This window comes from Drosophila arizonae, chromosome 2 (assembly GCF_054131065.1).
Source record: "Drosophila arizonae isolate 15081-1271.41 chromosome 2, UAZ_ARI_1.0, whole genome shotgun sequence".
NCBI classification, from domain to species: Eukaryota; Metazoa; Arthropoda; class Insecta; order Diptera; family Drosophilidae; genus Drosophila; species Drosophila arizonae.
In genome coordinates, this window is record NC_142922.1 from 30298026 (window position 1) to 30324309 (window position 26284).

Sequence of the window (26284 nt, forward strand, 5' to 3'; positions counted from 1 at the left end):
GGTTCGTTTGCTTAACAAAATTGCATTTATTCAACTATTGAAATATACAAATTCCGTAGTATAATATAATTATCATTATCAAAACATAGTCAACAATATTTGCACATTTATTCTGACCAATTACCCGAGCACCAAACTGTTTTATCAACTATGCAAATGGAGGCTATCGCTAGTGAAATGGGATTCGCTTAACACGGCTGTAAAGGTGCCTTTGGCTTAACGAGACTACTTCGAAAACCGAAACGGGGACTCAAATTAGTTCATAAATTACAAAAGTTCTTAAAATAAATTTACAGTTACAACTCAATCAGTTTGACAAAGATTGCTTTCTGTTTTTGTGGTTTGTTGTTCACATTGTGGGCACAAAATAAAAACATATTTAAATTAAGACTGGGGCAGCATTGTTTAAATAACATTTCATATCTTCCTGATTGACCTTAACAACTATGGGCGATTATATAAGAATGCTGTGCATTTCATGCACGAACGGTTCAAAGCTCAACTCAAATTAAATTAGTAAAGAAGATACAAGAAAATGTAAAGGATCGAAGGTATATATAAATTACAAAAGGTTTGTGCTGTCTGAAAGGGTTTGCAGTGCCGATTGAACCATTTAGGCATGAAATGTCCGACGAAACAAATCAACAAGTAATATATAAGTATATGTATAAATTGAAGGGTAATTCATTAGGCACTGCTCTCTACATAAATATCGTTGCTTGCATTGACTAATCAACATTTTCATTAATTCAACAGAATAACAAGAATTGTGCGAATTGAAATTTCCTTCACTATGCAATTCCGAATTTCAATTTCTTTCTTTTGTTTTCCCTCTTTTGTTACTTGTGTTTTCCTTAACAAATATATAAAAAATTCAAAAGATTTGCAATTTCCGCTTATTAAAAACTCCTTTCAAAGTGTTCATATACATATAGATGTGTGTATATATGTATGTATAACGTTAGTAATAGAGTTAATCGCTGTCGGTCTGTAAATTTGTTACATTCTTCTGTGTACATTTGATGCAATTATTTACAGTGTCAATAACAATGCTTAAAAACTAAATAATAAATTTTTTTGTTTTTCTTTTCTTTTTTTGTAGATTTTCTAGTTTCTTTTTACAAATGTTTAATTGTCGCTCCCATTCGCTGACTTATCTAGCATTAGGTGCTGTCTGCCTGCTTCTAACTTAGGACTATGTATACATATATATATATATATTAATTTGTATAGATGTCTGGTGGACTCTACTTCATGCGATTGATGACTAAGTCGGCGACGACCTGGAGGCCCTTCTGGTAGGGCGACTCCGTCAGCTCCTGGGCCAGCCGTATCGCTTCGTTGCAGTGCTTCTTGGCCAGGAAGCGCGTCTGCTCGAGTCCATGCGATTTGTGAACCAGCTCGAAGGCCCGCTCCACATCGCCCGGTTCGCTGAAGCGACGCATCACCATCGGATTGAGCTCGGGATACTGAAACCGAAACAAATGGGAAACACGAAACTCGAAATGAAATAAGCTAATATTATTAAAACTTTAGTAATCGGCGGAGCGCCACCCTCGCACATAGCTTTGAGGCTCGCATGCCAATGCAAACAACAATGCGAGACAGATTTGCATTAGCCCGTCTCTATGGCCCCATGATACGCATGGATATGGCTAGTTTTACTTTTTAACTGGCCAACTAAGCTGACGGGTGATCGTCACTGATTAGCGGCTGCTTTGAACGCACTGCACGTGCGCGTTTACCACGCTTCGCATATTAAGCTGCCTCGAAAACGCCATACAAACGCATTTCATGGCACGCGATGCGACACTCTCAGCTCGCCGCATGATATCATCGACGCGCACCAGGTGGACCGAGTGGGAAATGCACATAGACAGCGCTGTGCAAACTCAGTTCTGGCCAATTAACAGCAGCCGCCGGCCGTCGGCTGTCGGCCGTTGTTTTCACATGATTTTAAGTCATATACTTGGTAGTCAGTCAGGCTGTTGTCGGAGCAATAAGGAAGTCTGTCGGCGGCTCACCTTTTCGCATGCAAAGAGAACCGGCGCCGTGGCCAGGCCCAGTTTCAAGTCAGCTGCCGTCGGCTTGCCCATCTGCTCTGTGGAGGAGACGAAGTCCAGCATGTCGTCCACCAGCTGGAAGGCCAGCCCGATATTCCGTCCGTATTGAAATGCCACCTCCGCCACATTATCATCGGCCTGGGCGATAACAGCGGTCTGCCAAATATCAAAATCAAAGCCGAAATTAAAACCAAATTCAAGACAAATATTTCAAAGTCAGTCGCCGGCCAATCAACTCCAGCCATCGACCACCCAAATGGGCACAATGACAAACGCACTCGGCCAAGTCGATTTGTTTGCTATTGCGAGTGCAGTTGCAACTGCAATTTGAAATGCAATTGCAATTGCCATGGCGATTCGAGTTGCATGTTGATTGCCGGGCTTACTCACCGCCTTCAACGCATTGGCAATCAGCGATGCGGTCTTCCTGTATGTCTTGGTCAGATAGTGCGCGAAGCGCTCGTTCTCCGTTTCCCTCGAGCCCAGCTGCATGAACTCTCCTTGAACCAAATCGGTCAAAATCTGAAATCAATCAAAGGTAAATTGTTTAGTTCCAAGAGAGCTTGAATCAATATATCAGATACATAGGCCTATCCCCCTTTATTGCCTGCAAACAAACACACTCTGCCCAGCTTTGTACACACATGTATAAAAACTAAATAGTTTTCTGAATCACATGAATAGAAAACAATAATTGTGAATTTTGCTGAGCTTTGCCAAGCGAGGCTATTTTGCAATTTACATAGATTCATATGTACACAGACATTTGCGGACAACTTCCGCATGGCTGACTGCTCACTGTTCAAATGCAAAGGGCAAACACAGATGTGCCAAACGATCTAAGCAAATACAATTTCATTGAGAGTCTGGGCTGTCGCTCAACAGGATGGATGTTGCCACGCCAAAGCTAAACGTATGAGCATTGAGATGCTCATGCGAGGGCAGCTCGCGGCGTTACAAAAATACAGCTATCTATCTAGTTGCCTAATTCACATTATAAGTTAGCCTTCAGTAACTATAATACGATTCGACCTGAGCTTCTCCGATTCCATTCGCATAAATATATATTTGAAATATAACTTACATTATAAACTCAACTTCAGCAACTTGTAGTTCGATCTAAGATATATCTTAGATATATATTACTATATTAAATATACGTAAATATTTACATTTTATTTAAATCTAAGCTAAACATATAATCTAAGCATAAAGCAAATATATATATTTTTAATTATTACCAAACGTGTTGCAATCTGAAGATCTTATACACCTAATCATGTTAGCTTTGACAGCATCAAAAATATGAGTAGAATTTAAACAATGAAGGACAAAAGTCTTTTGACCACACATAGAAAAAACTTAAACCGCTTATTTCTGCATGCTGAGAGAGGTAAGGGTATCCACAATATTTTTAAGAGAGAGCAAATATTAAAAGCTTTAAGTGACCAACATATTGCATTGATAAGATAACTCATTATTTTTCTATAATTATTTCCATGGCAGATTTTCAATCTTTGACAAGAAAAAAGAATTTTGACATTCCTTATCATATTCATTTTCGGTGATAATAATATATATAATATTAAGAATCAGTAAACATTCTATAGATATGCTTAGACAGTTCACTACGCATTGAGTAGCCCTCGCAGCATAGCTGTCATTTTTATTTGTACAAGAAATGTTGGCGCGCCCTTCGCTTAATTTTGAGATTTTGTTTGCCATCTGCGATACGCGCATAAGTATTTTCATTCATTCATTCACTTTTGGCCATTTCGCAGTCAGTTGTCAAAATATTGGGCAAACACGCGCCAGGGCAGTAGTATAATGTCGTCTATCTTTATCTGTATCTGTATCTGTATCTGATTCCATATTTCACACAGATCTATAGCATTGACAGATGTATGTAGCTGCATAGCGATGTGGGCGCTGATTCGCCAGTTGGAGTAGTTGCTGTAGTTGTTGTTGTTATTCGTTAAGGAGACCAAGGTGAGAGCCGGAGACATAACTCGGGCTCTAATACGGCCATAGTAGCTTGGCCAAGTCCCAGCCAATTGACTTCGGTTTATGCACACTTTTCGTTCGTTTTTTGTTCGATTTTTTCACTTAGAGTTTGCCTTAGAAGTAAAACAACATGTTGGCTTTCAATGTTAACTAATTAACACATGGGGCCGAAATAAGTGCGACTGGTGCGTACAAAAATATATATATATAAAAAATAAAAAAAATAACTAACAAAAACATTGCCATTGACAACAGTAACAGCAGCAACAACAACAATAAAATACCAACAAATTGCAGCTGAAGCCTTTTAAGCATTTGCTGACAACATTTTTCATTTAGCCACAAAATGAGTGCAAAACTTTGATTTGATTTGATTCGAAATCAGTTTCAATAAAACATATTTCCACAAATGCCATTGTAAACAGGCCTTTGTTGTTTGAATGTCATTGAAAGAGCGGAAAAAATGCAATTCAAAAACTATGTATATTAGAGACTAGTACAAAAGCTGCCGCTGCTGCTGAAACTTTACTATCTATTTCAAGGCAGGAATTGAATAACATATGTATATGTTAAATAAAACCATTGAGCCATTGAGGTAGCATCAGGCTTTATGCTTTTGCTAATGTGGGACTGTACCTTCGCACCTTAAACTATGTTCAGTCAGGGCAAACACACTTACGCTTAGTCAAACACATATTTTAGTTTTTGTTTTTAAAATTATTTTATGGAAGCCGCCATAGCTAAACTGTACACAAAGAATCTATTTCAATAACGGACAGGTTTAACCCACTATATAGAAAGAACAATAAATTCTAATTTCGGGCGGACAGCCACCAATAATATAATGCTGTCAACGTCTTTGAAGCCGTCGAAATTATTCAGACGCGTGTTCAGCATATCAAATAAAGCTCGAAAAATGATGTCGTCGTAGATGAAAGAAAATGCTAAACAGACCAAACATACTGCCAAGAGAAATAAGAAATCTTTAACTGAATAACAAAAACAGAAAAGCAAATGAGAATAACTATACTAAATCAAAAGATAATCCAGCTGTTTCATTGGGCTTATATTCATACGTATCGTTATATAACGATTGGACAGGTTAATAGAATCAGAATATTTTAGTCTTCTGATGCCAAAACACTTGTCTTAGTTCAGGTCTTGAGAACCTTGGGAACCTCTGAATTAGAGATTTGCGAATTTTGATATCATTTGGATATCGTCCTCAAGTAGAAAGTTGAATAGTAATAGAGAAAGATATGCAGATAAATATAGAGATAGAGATACAGATACAGATACAGATATAGATACAGACACAGATATAGATACAGATACAGATACAGATACAGATACAGATACAGATACAGATACAGATACAGATACAGATACAGATACAGATACAGATACAGATATAGATATAGATACAGATACAGATACAGATACAGATACAGAGATATAGACTTAGACGCGCAGATACAGATTCAAATTCAGATAGATATTTAGGAAAATAAAGAGATCTATATAAATATATATGTAGATATACAGAAATATATACTAGTAATTAACAAGTTAGCCATACGTAGTTTTCATCTCTCGCTTCTTGACATACAGATTAATCAATCATCTGTCAATAGTATGTAAAATAATGTATATTATATGATAATCGGTAGCTTCTTTTTCATTCATTCATTTCAATTTTTTTTTGTAATTCGAAAATCTCCCACCGAGCCTGTGTCTAAGTCTAAGTTAAGAACTGGTTTTTGTGTTTGTACAACGCCGCGTATGCTTAATACTGTGAAACGTCTTCGATAGGTAAACTACTTAATATGCTAATATACGATACTTTTATGCATGCTTTTGGTAGACATTTCGGCATTTGATATTTTTTGTAAATATCTCTAGCCGCTCCCTTGTTGTCAACAGATCAGATATAAGTATCTGCCTTTGATCTCGTCATCTTTGAAAATTGTGACCACAAAGCAAAAAACCCGAAAAAACCTTGCAATATGTACGACTAAAAAATACCCGTGACACATGCAAGTCGATATTATCTTAAGACCCCGAAATGTTAAACTCAGGAATTCGCAACAGAAATGGGAAAGCCATTGTACTTAAAGAACTTCTTTACTGATTACAGATACAGCAAATATACAAGTTCCATTTAACTTGATTCTAAATGTACAGGGTATATGGTGTGAATGATGACGGAATATTTGAGGCCAAGCTGAGCACGGTTTTTTGTTTACTTTGGCTATTAGCTCGCCGCTCGATTGTATAAGAGACGATTCATTTTACCGAGGTGCCACACTAAGGCCAGCTCCAATTTCACTCTCGCGTCTGAAAGTGAAATTGTCAGCTGACTAATTTGAAGTTCATAGAAATCACGATGCGAGAGTGATTTGTGTTTGAGAAGTGATTGTCATACATATGGAATATAGTAAGTAATAGGCGGAGGTAATTACTAGGACCGATGAGGCAACTCCCTTCCTATATACAACGGCCAGATATCCGTTAAAGCTTGTCTGTGTGGGGCGTGAATATGAATGTAAATTGCAAAAAGTGAAGGCAGCGATGAACTCACGATTGGGTGCCCTTCGCCTTTGCCTCAAACTATTCCAGGGTTACAGGAAGTAAAACCGAACGGTCCCTGTGATTTGCGGCCGTAAGCTGAACAGGTTTTCCCCCATGGAAACAAAGAAGCGCTGGACGATGGGAACAACTTTCTTAATTTAAAACTGTTTACCTGCCGACTTTTTGCCAGTTTTAATACTAGTTCGTAAAATAAATAGAGTATATTAGTTGTGCAGCACTAAAAACTTCATTAAAATTAGTATAGACACGAAAAACTGCAATTCTACAGTTACACAGAAATGAATCCTGAAATTTTGAAGGTTGATCAGATGATCAATCAATTTTATTTTGTTGGATCAGGAACGAGCACTTTGCAGTCGCCTACAACCGATTCCAGCGTTCTTAGTCGTTTTCTTTGTACTCTTCTTTTTTTGTTTGCGTGAAGCGAGTGTGAAATCCAACTGTGTAAAGCCCACGGTTTCGGGACTTTTTTTACCGGCTTCTCGACCGCAGATTAGCATACTTGCAGAAACTAAAATACATACAGTAGAGTCCGGTTATAACGACATTCAAGGGACCGTCGTTATACCCGGAAGGCGCTATAAGTTGCTGAAAGTTGCCAAAAGTTAGTGTGGGGACCAGAATTTTCGTTGCTATAACCGTGAAAACAATATAAGCGGAGTCGTTATAACCGGGTTCTATATTAATAGTCTCTAGTTATACTGACTTTAACTATAAAGACTTGTTGAGCAACAAGAAGCGTCCCCATATGACAATAGTTTTAAATCAATAATCTAGTTTGCAAGGTCGCAGAAAGACAGAGTGGCATCTGCATAGCCATAAACTGGTGCTTAATGTATTCCAAATTTGCTAAAAACCTGCAGTTAATAAAAGACGGAGTAAGATTTATGTATTTGTAATAAAATCGTTAAAAGGACGGCCGACAACCATAACGAGAAACAATTGATGAATGGGATTTATATAAACCACCACATGATTGAACAACTTTGATTGAAACTTTTCTGTTATTCATTGGATTAACTAAAATGTGGATCATTTAAATAACTCAAGGACGGAGATACTCTGCACCACTAACGCCCTATACTCGATAATTAATTTAGAACCGGGTTCATAATAATAATAGTCAAGGCGTAATACAAATTAATAAATTTATAGCTAGCGATAAATATACATATATTAAAGCATAATTAAGTTAGACTATAATTTTTTTAGCTGCCATTACTATTATTATTTTTATAAAGTGCTAACTTAGTTTTTCTCTCTCAACCTCTAAAATGTTAAAATATTATTTTTAAATTGATAAACAAAATATGCTTATCTAAATATGCGTATCAAATTGTTTTTAATCACATTTTCATGAACTGAATATAGCTTATTTAAATTTGACAGAGTCTTCTTTTAATAGTCCAAAATATATTTGAATATAATTACAATATGAATGAATAAAAATTCTTTAAATTTATATTTGTTTTTTTCTTATTCTTTTCATATACAATTCAAATTCGATTTTGGCCTAGGCCCAATGCTGGACGAACTCACCTGACTCAAGACGATCGTCACATCGTCGCTGCGCAGGCGCGATATCATAATCGAGGCAATCGACAAAATGTAATCACCAGCCATTGTGACCTGTAAAGACAATGCCAAAGATGGAAATCGAGCGTTATATATAAAGACAATATATGGACAAATGTGCAGTTAACGATTTCGACAAACGCCGCCTTTGGTGGACAAGTTAATGACATGTACAAAGCAGTCGACTTAATCAACACACAAAATGTTAATTATTTATTCGGATTGATGATTTTGAGTTGAGGTCTTGGGATGAATAAAACTAATTTGAAAACTTGACGAGATAACGGAAAAGCGCGGCTCATTATTGAGAGTTTTTCGCTGTTGGGCTTTTCAAATGATGCAACCTGTTGACAAAGTCTTAACGCGGTTTAATTCGTTATACTATATTGACAGAGTTGCAGAGGCGTGAAATCAGTTGGTCAAGCAATTCATGTCAGCTGGCTGGCATTTAGTGTTTGGTATTTCGCGTTTGGCATTTGGCCAACAACAACAACAACAACAACAACAACAACAATAATTTGTATTTGAACTGATTGCTTACCTTCTTGTGATTCCACAGAGCATTGACGCTGGGCTTGCCGCGCCGAAAGTCCGACTGATCGATGACATCGTCATGGACTAAGCTGGCCGAGTGCACCATCTCGGAGAAGAGGGCTATCTGTCGTTGCTTGTGTACTAATTGGCTGTCAAGGGTACGTCAATGGGTAAATATGAATGTTTAATAAGTATGTAGGTTGTTATAATTTGGCTTTAATTGTTGTTCATAGACGACAGCGGAGAACGCGCACATTTCGCAAAGGCCCGCTAATCATTACACTGCTCAACAAAAGTGTGCCACAGCCAAAGCAACTTACTGTGACTCGTTGTTCAGATGATAATTCAGTGCCTTGGCCATCAACATGGTCACCATGGGACGCAGCGCCTTCCCCTGCCCGTCGAAATAGTAGCATGCGATGGTGTCCAGCTCCGGCTGTGACGTGCCCGACTGCAGTAACTGCAAACAATTCATAGATCGATACACAAATTGTGTTAGGAGACTATTTTTAGCTTCGACAATAATTAGCAAAAACTCGATAGAGTCTGGCAGGCGTTTCGAATATACATACATTGTGTGCTGACTTTTCGCATACCCTGTATTTCTGTGTAGACTAATTTATATAGATTGAAAATAAATTCTTGTTCAATATTATTCGTATTGATGAAATCTTTGATATAATCTACAGTTCCTTTTATCACTTTGTTTGTTATTTTTTTTCCTCCATATTTTTTTGAACAGAGCTATTTCATTGAAAGAGACTAATCAAATTTTGTTTTTGACCAATTAGTTTTATAAATTTTCCATAAGTAAATATTGTTATTTATTTTAACAATTCAGTTTAAGGTTATAGACCGTAAAATTTAACGATCTAATTTTTTTGTTGATTCTCAACACAGGGATTACGGTTACTGTAGTAAAAAACTCATTCTCCATAATGAAAACAAAATTTATTGAATCAAAATTATTTACACTTAAGTGTCAACAGCTATAGGGTATAAAAGAATTCCTGAAATATGGAATATTTCTTGACTTGACAATGTGACGCATTTGCTGGGCTCTAATTCTAGACAAATAACAAATTAGGTGAATTTCGGAATACCTCATATATATAAAATATTAAAATATATGGGGGTTTACTTAAAAATAAATTTAAAATTTAAAAGTTATTTTCGTGAAATATGTGAAGGAAATACCCATGCCATTACATTTGTGGCTAATGTAAAAACTCTACTTACATCTCGTACATCATCGTAGAAATACTTGAGCTCATCATCGAGTATTATGTATGGATCAATTTGTATTTCTCTCACGGGTCCAGCCGGCTGCTGTGTGTGCACGGAGCTGTGTGAGCGAAGATTTGGCGGCTGGCTGCAGCTGTGTGAGGTTTGCTGTTAGTTCAAAAGAGACACGAAAAAAAAGAGACATTAGAATACGCTAGAGAATTCTCCATAATTGCAACAATTATGAATAAAGTGTGAAAATTACAGGAGTAAACAAGCGCTGGGGTAAACGGCCATAACTCTCGCAGCCTGCGGCAAGAAAACATGCTGCACACGAATACAAATAGAAAAAAAAATTGTTTTTGAGTCACTTAACAACTTTCAATTGCTGACGGTAGCGAGTAGCACTAACGAGTTTTTGTGCTGCCCCAAAGCGAATGGCGGCAGCACGAGCTACTTTTTGGTTTTTTCTGACACTTCAAATAGACGACAGCTTCAAGTTTAATAACTGGAAAATTGCACCATCAAATCGCCAACAAATTACAGTTTTATTATTTAACACCCACACTCGCAGTACGGCTCTCGAACTCTAACCTTGTCGACTGCTTCAAATTAGGGCCATAAATTTAATCAAAACAAATCAGCTGAAATAAAAAAATGGACGTAGAATTAAGACGAATTTGGTAAACTGCAGGAATTATGAGATCTCCAGGAATCCTTAAGTGGTCACTTCTTGCTCAAGTTTAAGAAAATGAGAAAAAAGACCAAAATGTGCCTACTCTGTAGACTGACAGTCCGAGTTCATATTGATTCTGTTAATCGTATTTAACAAGCATGAGAAGGCATGGATGACCTCGTTAAAGTATTTTTGAAGAGGATACCGACCTGTTTGAAGAAAAGGAGAAAACAAAATACTTCACACGATGCGCATTGTCATACACTGAAGCCAAGGGCAATAAAGAAATGATATTAATTCAGTTAAACATATTTAACAAGCTTGAGAAGACATGACCTCGTTAAAGTATTAACGATAAGGATGAATGAGTCGGTATAGACAGTTTTCGGTATGCTTGTTTATGTGAAAATATAAAAGAAGGAAGCGTACCATTGTTTACGTAATAATAATATGCCACTTGTTACAGAACAGCAGTTCCAAATCGTGTCACAGTACCGCAAACTTAAATCATTTCTCGGAAATCGAAGTACCAACTTTATTGAATTTTTCCATATCTAGCTTAGAGAGCAATACAAAAATAGGAGACGTATTATATCATGAAGGCCTCATTTCAAAATTGATATTCGGGTATTACCAACAGAATCTTACTTGGAATAATGATATATGTGGGAGAGGGGCTTATAATGCCTGATAATATAAAAACAAACAAATTTATTTGCTACCTATTTCTATTTTATATTCTATGTCCATTTGGATTTTAATTAATTTGGGATTCGCCATTCTTTATCGATCGATAGCTGTTGACATATCATTAAGTATGTACATGCATAATCATTATTTGTATAGATTTTCTATTCCCTGTTGTGCAATAGTTCATAGTTACAAGCAAAGCATACTTAGAATCTTCTGAGAATTACAATACATAACATATTTGTTAAACATTCTAATTCTTATAAGATTTACAATTGTAATTAACAAGAACCGCCTCTTATTTAGGTACTTGTGTGCTCCTACAGCTAGTCTGAATTGTGATTAATTGTTATAAGCTTCGTTTCAATTTGTAGAATATAATAAACTCAGTACTTTCATTCTTATAAGATTATATACATACATAATATATTGAATTCGTTCTTATTCTAAAACTTTTATCTTATTCTGATGAATTCTTATAAGCTTCGATTCAAGTCTTTTAAGAATATATACGCATTTTATAGTGTTTCTTCTTATTATAAAAATATTTCTAATTGTCATTTATTCTGATAAACTTATATTTGATGCTTATAAAAACACATACTGTATTTATTCCTCTATTTTAAGATATCTCTTCACTTATGATTATATCAGAACCACATATCCGCTTATAATGTAATATAAAATTTTATATTGCATTCTCTCTCTAACTGTCAAATATTTCTTTTACACATATATTAGATTCTTGTCAGATTATTAAAGATCTCTGTCTGAGCTATATCTAAATTTCTTAAGAATTATATATATATTCCTCTGGAATCTTGTAATATTTTATTATTATCACTAGTAGTACAAATATAATTCTTAAGGGTTGACAAAAATGTAATAAATATCCAAATGGTAATATTGTCTACAAATATTACATTATATAGGTATGTGTCTTCATATTATGAGAGCACTACTTCTCTCTCTTATTGATCGTGAGCTTTGCTTCCTTTGGAATGGCATTATGCAACAGTCTCATTTGTATGTACATCACTCGCTTATTACTGAGTATGTGTGCTTGCTTCTTGTATTTGCCAGTCAGACGTACAGTCTGTCAATAAAAGCGGTGCGCATGTAAACACGATAACATGTAAATTTTATGTTTCCAGCTGTCAACAAAGCGCGCAAAGTTGTGGCTGCTGCTTCGCTGCTTCTGCTGCCGCTGCTGCGGCGGCTGATGAACGGAGGCAGGTTTTACTACAGGCAGAGCCAATTGAGCAGCAAATATTTGTGTTGGGTTATGCGATTTGATGTGCTTTGGCTGGTGCTGGGCGTGGCTGTTACGCACGCTGACCCAGTTGCATGCAGATCCGATCCTGCATTCGGTCAGCAGCCAGCAGCAAGACAGCCAGACAGCTAACAGCTAACAGCTTTACAACCCAAAGGCCATCAGCATTGGCCATAAAGTTTATCGCCCTTGGCAGCACCTATCTTGAGAGCATCATAAACATTATCATAATTGATGGTCTTTGGTGCACGTGTGGACCAGCACGGCGCATCAACTGGTTCGATCGACGACGATGGCTTCTCATTGACGTTGTAAAATACAAGGAAAACACTAAATATATATATGTGAATATATATTGTTTTTTCGTATGCGTGTGTGTGTGCATAAATAAATATTGACCATCACTTGCCTTTGTGTTCGTTCATTCAAAAGATCTCGCTCGCATTGGGCCTGTAATGACCCAGTTTCATATTAAGTAAGAGTCCGCAGACACAAACACACACATATATACACATACGCAGATACCTGTGCATGTGTCATAAATATTTTCGAAGTTTAGCGGCTTTGGAGTAGAAAGCGATCCAAACTTGACTGGAGTGTTACAACATCGACGCATCAAATTTAAAAAGCCAATTAAATTCAGCTCGTGAAAAGTTTCATTTTCAATATGTGCGTTAAATTAAAATTAGTACAAAGCTAGCTACTTCAATACACACACACACACACACATGTAAACAAATCAAATAAAAAACAATCATTTCTTTTCTTTTTCTTTTCATTTCTTCAATTTTTTTTGGCTTTCAGGTTAACAAACGTGCAAAAATGCATTTAATTGTGGCCACTTTTGCGTTCGCAAACTACGTTGAATGATTTATAAATTTTTAAATGGTTTTTATGGTCACTGGCCAATGACCAAACTTCCAGCTCGCCTTCCAGCTAGCCAGCTAGCCAGCCAGGCAGCCAACCAGCAAAGCAGACCGTCAAGAAAATGAATAAATAAATAGGTGTCCAAAATATTTGCGGATATCATATGGTTATGCATGTCTCGGGTATTTGGTAATGAGCTTGTCACAGACCTCTCCAAGTCCGCTTTGGGAATTTCCACAGAATTCTTGACACTGCCAATAGCATAATTAGTTTTCAGCCTCAACGGTTAACGACTCAGATCGGCAAGTTTACAACTGCAACTGGTTTTTGGCATTGCGTGTTGCAGACAACAACTACAACTACAACAACAATCATAGCAACAACCACAGCAACAGTTGTAGGAAACACAATTATCGTTGCACTTGGCTGCCAGCGGCAAGCAGAGGACTTTGACTGACTTTGGCTGATGCATTGTTTACATAATCGGAGAGAAATACATGGTATGATGGTATAATAATGAAAATAATAAATAATAAAAGTAAAACAATAAATATTAATGGTATAATAATAATTAGAAAATGGTCTAACAACTCGTTGCTTAGAAGATTATATTGTATATAAATATAGATATGAATAAACACATATATAGATATATTTTTCAAAAAGAATTTCTAAAATGAACTTCTACACAAGATTAAATAGTTAATTAATATATCAAATACTGTTAAAATTATGTATGTAAGCACCGCTGGATGTCTATTTCTTTGTCTAACATTATTCTCATGTTAAGTTCTGTTAATTGTAACGGAGATTCTTTCGTGTATGCTTTAAGTTCATTTTCGGCTGCCTGCGCTGCAGCATATATTCATTTGTATTTTTAGTCTCTAATAAACCTCTGAATCGAATAAATACATAAATAAATATAATTATATATGTATATATATCACTTGAAGATAGTTGGAAAAAAAGAGGAATTGCTGGAAAGCAAATTATAGTGGAGTATAAATAGAAATAAACATATCTCGAAAAAGGCTCAAGAAATAAGAGGCTTAGATCATGGAAAACATAGATACAAATATAGTCCAACAACTGAGAATTGTATGAAAGAAATGAGTGAAATATACATATCATTCGAGTATATTTAATTTCCTTATTGAAATAATAATAATAATGATATATTATCTTAATCATCTTCATTAACTTATTATTTATTGATAATAGTTTGGTATAATTAAAATAATAGCTAAGGCGCTGCTATTTCTATTTTTTACAACTAAGAGTTAATCAGGTTAAGAGTAGAGCTTTTACGAACATGAAAAGCATCAATGGACATTAATGCATGCGATATAGCGAATGATACAGGTTGATATAGTCTTAAACAACTCATGGAAGTAAATTGGAAAATAATGCCTACTGTTGGAAATATTACGACTCGTTTTCATGACATATTTAATATCACTAACTATATAACACATAGACTTCACATCTAGAATTATATTTTTTGCACACTAAACTTAAAGTTAGCTCCTAGAGACTTTGGAATTTGCTCAGCCCCCTCAGACAACGAAAATATAGAAAACCATATATGGTTTATGCTGATACGAAATAGATTATATTTCTTCAATATGAAATCATCTAGATTCTTATAAGAGGTTCAGTATTTTAGTTCCAATTGTCTGATTAACTAATTTATTTATATTTATCTTATTTGTAGGAAATCAAAATCTTGATCTTGAACAGATAAAAATACATTGTTTTCCATAAGCATTAGAGATGTTAAATCTATGGAAATAACAAGATTGATAGGAGTAAGCGTCTATTGCAATAGCAAGGAAAAATACTAATAGTTGAGTTTGCTGTTGGTAAGTCAAAAGTTTGTTAAATAGTTGGCACACAGTTAACAAAGAAGTTTGAGTCCATAAATCATTTTAGTTATTATGCATAATTCACCATTTTAAGAAACTCCTCTTATAACTATTCCACAAGAAAGTGAATAATAGAAAGAGTAAATAATAAAGACGTGAATATATGGATGAGCTGCTCAGAGTCGACGCCAACTGAAATATGTCTATCAATGGCAACACTTTTCGGGCAACAATTATTGTCAGTGCCATTAACGATGAGTCAGCTTCAGCTTTAAGTCGCGTTAACAAATGAATTTTTTTTTTGCAATTTTCAATTTAAAGTTTTCACACTGACGCGTAAGATTAAAGCAATTTCTTTAATTGTTGCGAAAATCAAATATATGCGAAATATGCGCAATGTTTGGAAACATTTGCAGCACTCAAAAAGCGATGCGTGAAACGCAAATTGAGAGGCAGCCGCACGCCACAGAGGGGCTCGGCCGGGGCAACAAAACAAACAACACAAAGTGTGCATAAGTGGACGTAGTTGAAATTATGACTCTGGGGCCTCGGGGCGCTCCCACGACATAATCCAGCCGATTTTGGAGCGGACTACGCTCGATAGCAGTTGAAGATGAAACCGAATCGAATCGCAATTGAAATGTGCAAAGCTACCAGAGACGATCAAAGAAATCGGAGAAATAAGAGACTTTTTTTATCGTGTTTCAAGTAGCTGACAAGAGTCGCTCACAAATTCGCTGATTGATGTAATTTTGATTGGGCACACGTTTGACTGACAGCCTGACAGGCGATTGCAACATTTGGTCTATGATTAGTTATAGATTGCTCTATTGCCAGGCCAGCTCAAGCCGTCCAGCCAGCTCAGCTCGGCTGCATCATGTCAGCCATTGCCGCCATCATCTCCATCTGGTCTATTCAACTACCTTTTGTGCCAAGAGTTAATTGTTAATTGTTTGAGGCTGCGTGGAGGCACTGCTCCTTTTGCAATTAGGGACTCGGCATTTGTAATTAATGTTTCGCTGTCCTTCAGCCTTAAGTGCACATTAATCAAATAGCTAGCGTGCTGCAATTGCCAAGCTGTGACTTTAAAGCCAACTCAAATTATGTTCACACATTGTCAAATTGTACGCGTGCCATTAATTGGTCAAACATAAAGATTCTATTATGTCAAGTATATAATTATACATCTAATTTTATATTGCTTATTTATGTTTATTGTTTCATATTCAGTTCTTATTCGTTATTTTACCAAATGGTTTTTTGTTTTGGCTGGAAATAACTAATATAAATAAAAGTAATTGGGCATAAATTGGGGTTGATATTTAGAGAGTTTATAAGAGATATACCTTGAGCCTATTACACCATAAATGACGGAATTGGTGGTATCGGTAAACATTTTTGCAGTAGATTTGATGTATATTGTTATTATATTATTATTTCGTATCAAATGAATACTAAACTGATAAGCTAATGTAGCCAGTTTAGCCTATTCTTTTATACATCTAGCCTATGTGGAACTTGACTAGCCTATACAAATTTGCAAATCGCCTATAGCCAAAAATTTATTTATTTACATTTCTGCCTCAGAGAGCTTCATTGAAACGGAAGGAATGTTTAGCAAGATAGAAAAATGAAGTTAAGTTCAAAAATTTGAGTCATTTAGTTTTTTAATACAGTATTTCAGTTTTAATAAGAAATAGATTTATTTACTATTACTCTACCTTCTGTTTCTTTGCTGATAATTTACTGTTTAACATTAAAACTATATATAAACATGCTCGGCTGAGCGATAAGATTAATAGAGTCGATGATTGAAGCGATCAAGTGGTTTCGGTTTGCCACTCTATTACTTAGAATATAAATATTATGTATTTATTTATACAACATCCATCTCCATAAAGTTAATTGAAACCTATTTTACCTACAGTGGATCCATTATAAAAACTTAGTATTTAATGATGATATTTAATGCTTTTATGCTCTTTAGTTTCAGTTCTGCAAGCCAAACTAATAAAATCTGTCAATTATTTATTTTACTATAATAATAATAATAATTTATTATATTTTTAATGAAGTTTACCACATTGCTCAGTAATATAATTTAGTGTGACAATCTGCCTTTGATTTTTGAACTCGTTTTATTTACTAACTTCAAGGCTACAACCGATGCATTGGTTAAAATAAATTTTTAATTGTCGCAACAGATAAGAGTCAAGCAGGTATTTTAAGGGAAACATTTGTATATATAGTTTGTAGCACAGCTGATCAGGTATAACGGTGAGTAGCCAACAGGAAGCAGAAGCGGAAGCTCTCAGCAATAAACACAACTCATCGAATTGATACCACAGCAAAGTATTGGCTAAAAGCAGCCAAGAAAGTCAAGCAGCATTTTGGCTGAGGGCCAGCGTTAAACATGGCCAACAAGAAGTGGTCGAAGCCAAAGCCAAGCCGAAGAGTCCAAGCGACACTTTGGACTTTCCCTTTTTGTCGTCATCGTCAGCTCCAGCGTCGTCGTCGTCGCTGCAGACGCTGCTGACATAATCAAAAGGCCGAGTGAGTTGTTTAGGAGTGAACGAGGCGAGGGCGGGGTGGGGCGACAATTGGCTGCATAAATCACGCTCAATGCTCGCTTAGTGATATTTTCTCTCTCTCACTCTCTATCTTTCCCTCTCTCTTTCCTCGATTGTCGTTGACGACAGCCAACAGCCAGCAGCGGCGTAGCAGCTGTTGCCCTAATGTTGTCTTTGTCATCTTCTATAGGGAACTCGTTAACATGCGTGTTAACATAACAGCCAAGTAGACAAGCAGCCAGCAAACAGCTACAATCAATTGAGTATGAATGCCAAGCGAGGGCTTGGGGCTTGAGGCTCGGTCCTAAGAGCACGTAACTAGGCAAATTGCGTGTGGCAGTCGAGCTCTTGAGCATTTGAGCAATTGAGAATACTTCTGAATGCAGCTATAACAAACAGATTGACGACCAACCTATGACGACCAACGGGCGCCAGAAGATTTTGCAATTGACATGCTTCATGGCACTGTGACGGCACAAATAAGCTAATCACTAGCTAACTACTCCTACTTAGGTAATAAACGCAATTGCATTCAAGCCAATGTGCAGCTGTGCACGGCCAAAGCTAAAGCAAAGAGTGATGAAGAAAATATTTGTAAGATATTTCTGTATATTTGTGGATGCACTCTGTAGATTACCCAGTTAGACTAGACTTAAACTAGAGTTTACACATAAACAAGCATATTTGATCATTTCATTTGAGCATGTATTTGATAGTGTATTTCATAATACAATTATTGTTATATACGTAAAGTAATGTCAATTTAAAATTGCTAACAGCCACACAAATCTATATAAATCATCATAATAATTATTACGATTGTCAAATATGTAGCTCGAAATCTAAGCTCAAACTCCAGTAATTTATTTTATTTATGGTTTATGAGCTTACAAGCTTGTAAAAGCCAAGCCATGGATAAAAGCTGACAATACAGTAAAAATATATCATAGTTATGTATTGACCAAAATGATTAGAAATATTTGCGAACAAAAGCTACTTTTAACTATGGCTGCAAAGCTGCTGCATAAAAACATATTCTAAAATTGTAAATTTCTTAAATAAACAAATGTATTTCCAAAGTAAACAAAAAACCCCCTTCTCAGATATATGCATTTTATGAAGACTGAAAATAAATATAGAATAAGCGAATTCATGGTGCTTCCATTTGAAATTTGAAATAACAAATAATTATTATGCAGTGTGCATAACTAACTTTATATTTGATCCATTATGGAATTATTTGCATTTAAAAAGCAACAGCGACACTAGTTTCCTAGCATAACAAGGCGACTGCGTAATAGTTGCATATAAATATATCATTTATTTAAAGCATAAATCTAGGTTTCTCAAAAAAAAAAAAAAATAATAATAATAATAATAACTTCCGAACGTCTAAAAATTGCCAAAAAAAAAACAACAACAAATTTTATACCTAAAGAATTGTAATTTATGGACATTTGACAGTGGAGCGCATTTGATTTATAGTTTACCAAAAGTAAAGTAAACCACAAACATGCATTAAAAGCCGAGAAGCAGTGTAAAGTCGTTACCGAATCGCATTTGCGAACATTCGGAAAACCAGTTAAAATTCAAGTTTGTCCTGTGGCCAACGAAAATTATATAAAATCGAAAAGCATCGAGAGAGCAAAACCAAACGCACAATCCCAAATGCCAAGTTTCAAATTCGGCACTCGGAATTTGGAATTTGGGTTTCCGAATTCGATATTGATAAACCAGCAATTGCAATCGCTGCGCGTGCCACAAATTAATGCAAACTTTATTTACTTGCTGCATAATTTCATATTTATTGCTGTTGTTGTTGTCTGAGCAGGAAGTCAAATAATGTTGAAATGCCGTTGATCGGTTCATGGCAAAGAAAACAATTAACCAACTATGGATGTAAATTAAGTGAAATCTTTTGCCTAAATTGCGCCAGGTCTAAGCGACAAAAACTGTCGAACATAAATAAAAATAAACAGTAAAACAAGTCTAAATTGCACGACTACGAGATTCCCTAAACTCTTTGAACAACTGATATTCTACGGTAATATTTTTTCGCTCCTTTTCGCCATTAACCTTTCAAAATGTGATAATGATTCACATCTGCATATTTCTCAAATAACAAGTTTATAATTTTAGATAAACGATTTTTTGTTAAATTATGAGAAACGGGTGGATTTGGGACCGGTATTCAAATATTAGAAAACCCTAAAATTCAATATACAAGAATTTAAAACAAGATTTGATCCAGCTCCTAAAATGTTAGAGATGTAATCTTTAAGCTTAACTTTAATTTGATTTTTAATCGATAACCTTAAAACTAATATAGATATCGATCTTGTGAAGTCATAAAGTAACCAGAAAAATATGAAGTCTGTAACTCTTATATGTTCCGAGATCAACGCGTTCAATTATACAGACAGACGAACAGGACTAAACTAAGTCAGCCCGTCGTCTTGATCGAGAATATATGCACTTTAAATGGTCTACCACTTGTCCTTTTGCCTGTTACATGCATTTAACACAACCATCATACCCTGATTTTCATTTCCAGGATGGTCCAGAGAAAAAGAAATTAGCATGTGATGTACAGCTTCAGAGTATGTTGATGTCACCAGGCATTGCGCATTTTCATGTTATGTTTATTGTGCAGGTGATGCATATGTTAGGCTGGCGTCTCTGGTTGACCGACATTGATGGAATGTGGGGCGACAGCTGGGATCGGCCTCCCCAACTAAGAGGCTGTTGGGCTGGGTTGGGGGCAGTTATGCAATTGCTGTTGAGGCTGCTGAGGCTGGTGCTGCTAGTGCAAACTTGATTTTAACTTTAACTGTTTCACGCTGTAGCGGCGGCGCTTCTTTGGCTTTCAAATCGAAACCCGAAAATGTTAACAACAACAACAACAACAGCAGCAACAGCAATCATTAACAGTTAACAGTTTGTCTGCAAATCAATGCGGCAGCGGGCCGCAACCACAAAAACCAGTTTAGGACAAGCTACAGCCACGAAACGCATGCGTCTCTGGAATTGGGTCAGCAAGTACGAGCCGAAGAAATGAAGCGAAATAACCAAACGGCCATCAGGCCCAGACCCAACCGAGCCATGCCCATACCAAAGAAAAAAATACGACAAGCAGGTGTACAGGTGAGGCAGGTGAGGTGAATGAAAGTCGTCGCTGGCTACGCTTGTATTTTAGGCATGCTCGGGATCAGATCTACGTTACGTTGCCAATCGTTCAATTAGACCCTAAGACTGAATGATCAGTCAATTTCCAGTTTGATTTACATCGTTTTTTTTTTTCAAGTTTTTTTTAAGTTGTTAGGTTATTCAATATGCAGAATGCTCAGCATCTCTCGGCGTCTCTCACACATATTGCTGCATTCCTTAAATATTTTTTGGCAATCTCTCGGCGCGGCTCAGCTTGGCTCGCAATCCCCAGTTGCCAGTGAAAGTGTCCAGCGCGAAAAACAAAAATGAAGACATGGTAACAAAGACCAAGATTTACGATATGGCTACATCATATATATATGACAGATATTGTTGCTCTTGTTGTTATTGTAGTTATTGCTGGTGTTACCATTTAGCCAGAGTATTTATTATTTTCTTTCACTAGTTATACTTTTGGTATTCACTCGCAAATTAGTTTTTTGCCCATAATTTCAGACATAATGCAATCATCGTTAGCCGCTATTCGGATGCTCTTATAAATAAATAATTTCGTATATACATAAATTGTTCTTTATCCAATTCTATATTACGCCAATCAGTGAGGTTTGCGATAAAATAACTTTATATACTCGTTCACGTAGTAAGAGGAGTATATTCGTTTTGAGCGAAAACCATCTAGAGAATCATGAAATATATATTGATTTATACTACTTACAGGAGAACTATACCTGATACCTGATACCTGCTAAAGGATTGCTTAGGAATCTGATGAGGGTAATTCTTAGCAAAAATATCAATTCATTTGGTCTGATCTTAAAAGGATGGGAACTCCAATATAAGTTTGAGAAGAAGATTGATAGAGACAACACGTATACGGTTGGGATGACAATTTATTTAAGAAGTCACAGACGTTGTCTGAAATGGTTTAAGTTTAACTCCCAGTGATTGAAACTCAATTCTCTGTCTAATTTCATTAATATTCTGTTAATACTACTAAACACATAATGTGCACAATAATTGTTAGAGTTATATTCATGTATTCTTACAAACATGAATATATGAATATAAAATTTATGAATGGGCTATAAATTGAAAATTTCAACGTCTATTATTATTTGTATTATATATTGTTGTTGTTCTTACTTAAATATACAAACAGCATTTAAGTAAATTAGTTTCGTTAACAAAATTGTGTAAACTGGAATTTACATATCAACAGAGAATTTCTTGGGTTAGGTCTAATTCCCATTCATATATGTATTTACATATATTCGACAATGAAACAGAAAAAAAATATAAAAGACAATAAAATCCAAGAGCAACAAAACAATTTACATAGCATAAACACAAATGGTAAAATAAAATTAAAAACAGGTCCAAGACCGTGCAAGTCGAATTGGTTTCACTTTCGCGAGCCATCGAGATTCGGATTTGGGTCCAGCAAGCGCCGAATGCCGATTGCGAAACTAAGATTCAGACAATAGAAGCTCTCGACCTAACGACGTCTATGTATGTGTTTCATTTGTTATATATTTGTTGACTTGCTCTATAGCTCATCAAATGCAAATATGCAAATATTGGGGCACGCATGACACTGATCAAACAGTTCAAACTGCTTATCAAATTCGCACGCAGTCGTTAAACTCGCCGTGCAAATCTCTCGCGCTCGCAACGAAAGTGAAGCGAAATTGAATACATGCGGAGGCAGAGTTCATGAAATTTGTTAAGTCGTGTAATTTCGAGTATAAAACATATCGAGGCAAACGAGGCGATCATGATAACGGCCAGTTCAAGTCAATCCGTTAGTTCAAGTTTTCGTGTTGCGCATTCATAGATGAACAGTTATTTGCACCATGTAAGTGTATAAGTATGTACACATACATACATATGTATATGTCCATGCAGATATTCATGATATTCATGTATTCGACTCTCAATACAATTTTGGGCCAAAAACAATGCCAACTTGGATGAGAGGCGGTAGCGACTGCGACTGCGACGCTGACGCTGACGTCGCTGCTAAACAAATGAAATGAAGATGAAAGTCAAGTGAGTTTCACATATATACATATACATATATAACTGTTGTTGCTATTGAAGACTATTGTTGGCGGTTTTTTTTTTTTAATTTTTTGTTGTTTTTTTTTTGACTAGTATTGCCGCTGCCGCTGCCACTGCTGGCCGCGCCGCTGCTGCTGCGACGTGCGCTTTCTATTTGCGTTTTGTTTATTGTTTACCTATGATAGAGTTAGATGAACGTATCACTGTCTCAGGTATGCGAGTGTGTGCTAAGCGTACAACCAATTGGCGTTGAATGAATTTTTATTTGGTTTAACCAAATTTCAAGCAGTAAAAATGCATAAATAATCCAACAACGTCGCCTGCATACAAAGTTCGCTTTGAGCATTCATTTTGCTTATTTCACTTTTCTAATAATTTATTTAGAGTCATTTAATAAATTACTGTCTTGCTAAGCAATTTAAACGAGCATTAGGTCAAAGGAGTTAATTGAAATGTGATTTATAGGGGCAACTGCCCTTCTTACCTTTGATACCACTTGCCCGAACCGAGACCCCAACACACACAGACAGGGACACGGCCAGTTTAATTCACACACACACACACACTTGTATCACATATGTATGCTTAGATTCAAAAGCAAATATTGTTAATTTATGCCAAGACCTTGAAAGGCGTTAACATTATTAAGCATACTATTTACATCGCATTTTATAGCCCTAGCAATGCGCCGCATAACTGCATTGGACTGACGATTGTGGACTGCGAAAAGTGCACTGGCATTAAGCCATTAAGCCGAGCCTCAAGTTCTCATCCAGGGCCATACGCAGGCGAGCGAAAATTGCGTGCCATAAAATAATAAACTGAAAATAGCATCAATTATGCACTAATTGTGCAGTGTTAAAATGTTTTAAGCCCGCGCATATTCAAGGCAACGAGCTCAATAAAGAATGGAAACCGAAATATCAAGTATACGACGAGGTGTCTGGTTTCTTTTTATATTGAATTTTCCAATCATTTTATTGATTTTTTTTTTTGCTAGTATAACAAACCTATTTGAATCTAAAAAGGTATAAACAATTCAGGGCTTTAAAAAAAATATGAAAACAATGCCACAGAATGCGCCCTTGTTGCTGACGCAGTTTGAAATGAGCTGGTGCTTTGAGGTTTCAGAGCCACTGTGCCGTGCTTAGACTTCACAAACAGCTGTTAAACTTTTGCAGCGATAAACAATAATAAATAAATATATATGTATGTGAATATATGAAAGCAAAAGAAGTTGCATAACAACAATTTCTGTTTTCAGCGAAATGAGAAGAAAAGAGAAAAGATAAAGGCATGAAACGAATGACAACATTAGAAAATATTATAGGAAAAAAATAAGTATGCATGTATGGGTGTGTGTGTGTGTGTGTGTATAAATATAAAAATGAAAAAATATTTCAACTTGCAAATAAAAATAACAAGACCAAAAAAAGTGCAACATAAACACAATAAATAAATGAGTACGAAGGCTTCCGCCAAACAAAATCAGCAAAAGAGGCTTCGGAGCAGAGACGCAAGCAGCGGCAGAGGCAGAGGCAGCAGCGCTCATTGTTGCGCTGCATGCACAACAGCAACAGCAACAGCGACAGCAACAGCGACAACAGCAGCAACAACTTCAATGTCTGGCAACTGTTGTCGACGGCCTTTTGCTTTCTGCTTCTTCACGCTGCCTGCACAAAAGCAATGGCCAAAAAGCAAGCCACAGAGCCAGAGCCAGAGCCAGAGCCAGAGCCAGAGCGACTGCCAAGCAACAATTTCACTTTCATTTTCTTTTGGCTTTGGCTTTGGCTTCGCAGCAGCGAAATGAAAAGCGAAAAAATGAAAGAGAGAAAGAAAGAAAAAATCCGAAGTCACGCAGCCGCATTAGCGGTAAACACTCTGCGCGCATGCGCAATGCACTTTTGTTAAATGGCCGCTAAACGAGTTGGGGGCCACCGAGTGTGGGGCCACTGGGTGTTGCAGTTGATGTCATTGCCGCCGCTTTTTCTACTCACCAGCAGATTGAGGTAATCCTGGTTAATGCCGAGAGTTAATCCATGAAAGCTGCGAGCCACCTGCTGATTGGGCGTTGCTCTGTATTCCCTTGGGTGTCCTGCCGTGGTGTCGCCCGTCAGCAGCTGGCTGCTGCTCTGCCGACTATGCGGGCTGTGGTTCAGGAATAGGCGACAGATCAATTTGTGGCTACGCGAACCGCACGCGACGCGACCGGAAGTACTTAAGCAGGCCATTTTGTTTATATCTTTTTATTTTGTTTTGGTTTGTTTTGATTTAGATTTCGGTTGATTTGGGTTTTCTATTCGTCGGCTGAAAACAAGTGCCTAGCGTTAAGCGTGAACTCAAGCCCTTGCTGTTGCAATTGCACTGCAAAACTGCAAAACTTGATGAAACGTGAACAAAATTGTTAGACGTTGAACAGCATTATTCTAGGCATGGGTTTCGATTCGCTAAAAGACAACACAGCTACAGCTACGGATACGGCTATGGCTACAGTTACTCAGGTGGATGCAGAGATATGCTGACAGACATGCACACACGCGGATTGGCGAACTTCGACGGGACGAGATTGTTGAGGAGACGGACAAAGCGCGTTGCTTGCGTCCAACTGCAGCAGCTTCAGCGAAGTGTTCCGCGTTTTACCGCTGTCTGCGCACGTAGCTTGCTACGCCTGCGCGCGGTCGTCGCTTTGAGCGTGGTGAGTTTCTGTGCTCGTGTGTTGAAGTACGAATGTCAGCCGAAGAGAACGCCCGAGCGCAGTGATTTTGAACTTGACGGTGGGATTTAAGATTCGGCGGCAGATGAAAACTGCATGTCTATCAAGCAGTTTGGGATGCACTGTATTCAACCTTGGCTGAATGTCTTCACTTAAGTTCCTGCGCCCAATGTCTGTCAAGACGCCTGTTGCGCGACCATCAACATCATGTTTTCACGTTTACCCTGCTCTCCTAAAGGCTTTTCATACAGCTTTCCTTTAAGCTTTGCTTTAAATGTTTATCTCGCTTTTCATTTAACACATTTATATATTTCGACACCACACACTTTTTGTTTTGACGTAATAATGAAATAACAGCTGTGCAAGCCGCCGACTAGTAAAAGCAGAGCTGACAACTTAGTTTACACTG

General features: G+C 36.8%; 1 protein-coding gene across 1 annotated transcript; it reads right to left on the minus strand.

Moving 5' to 3' along the window:
• Positions 1–6: 6 nt before the first annotated feature.
• On the minus strand, positions 7–26263 carry qless (decaprenyl diphosphate synthase subunit 1 qless). The gene is made up of 8 exons (XM_018000512.2): positions 25160–26263; positions 10008–10160; positions 9089–9228; positions 8776–8917; positions 8199–8288; positions 2454–2585; positions 2025–2219; positions 7–1469 (listed from the first exon to the last, which is right to left on the minus strand). The coding sequence occupies exons 1-8, from the start codon at positions 25391–25393 to the stop codon at positions 1248–1250; spliced, it is 1308 nt and encodes a 435-aa protein (XP_017856001.1). The 5' UTR covers positions 25394–26263; the 3' UTR covers positions 7–1247.
• Positions 26264–26284: the final 21 nt, after the last annotated feature.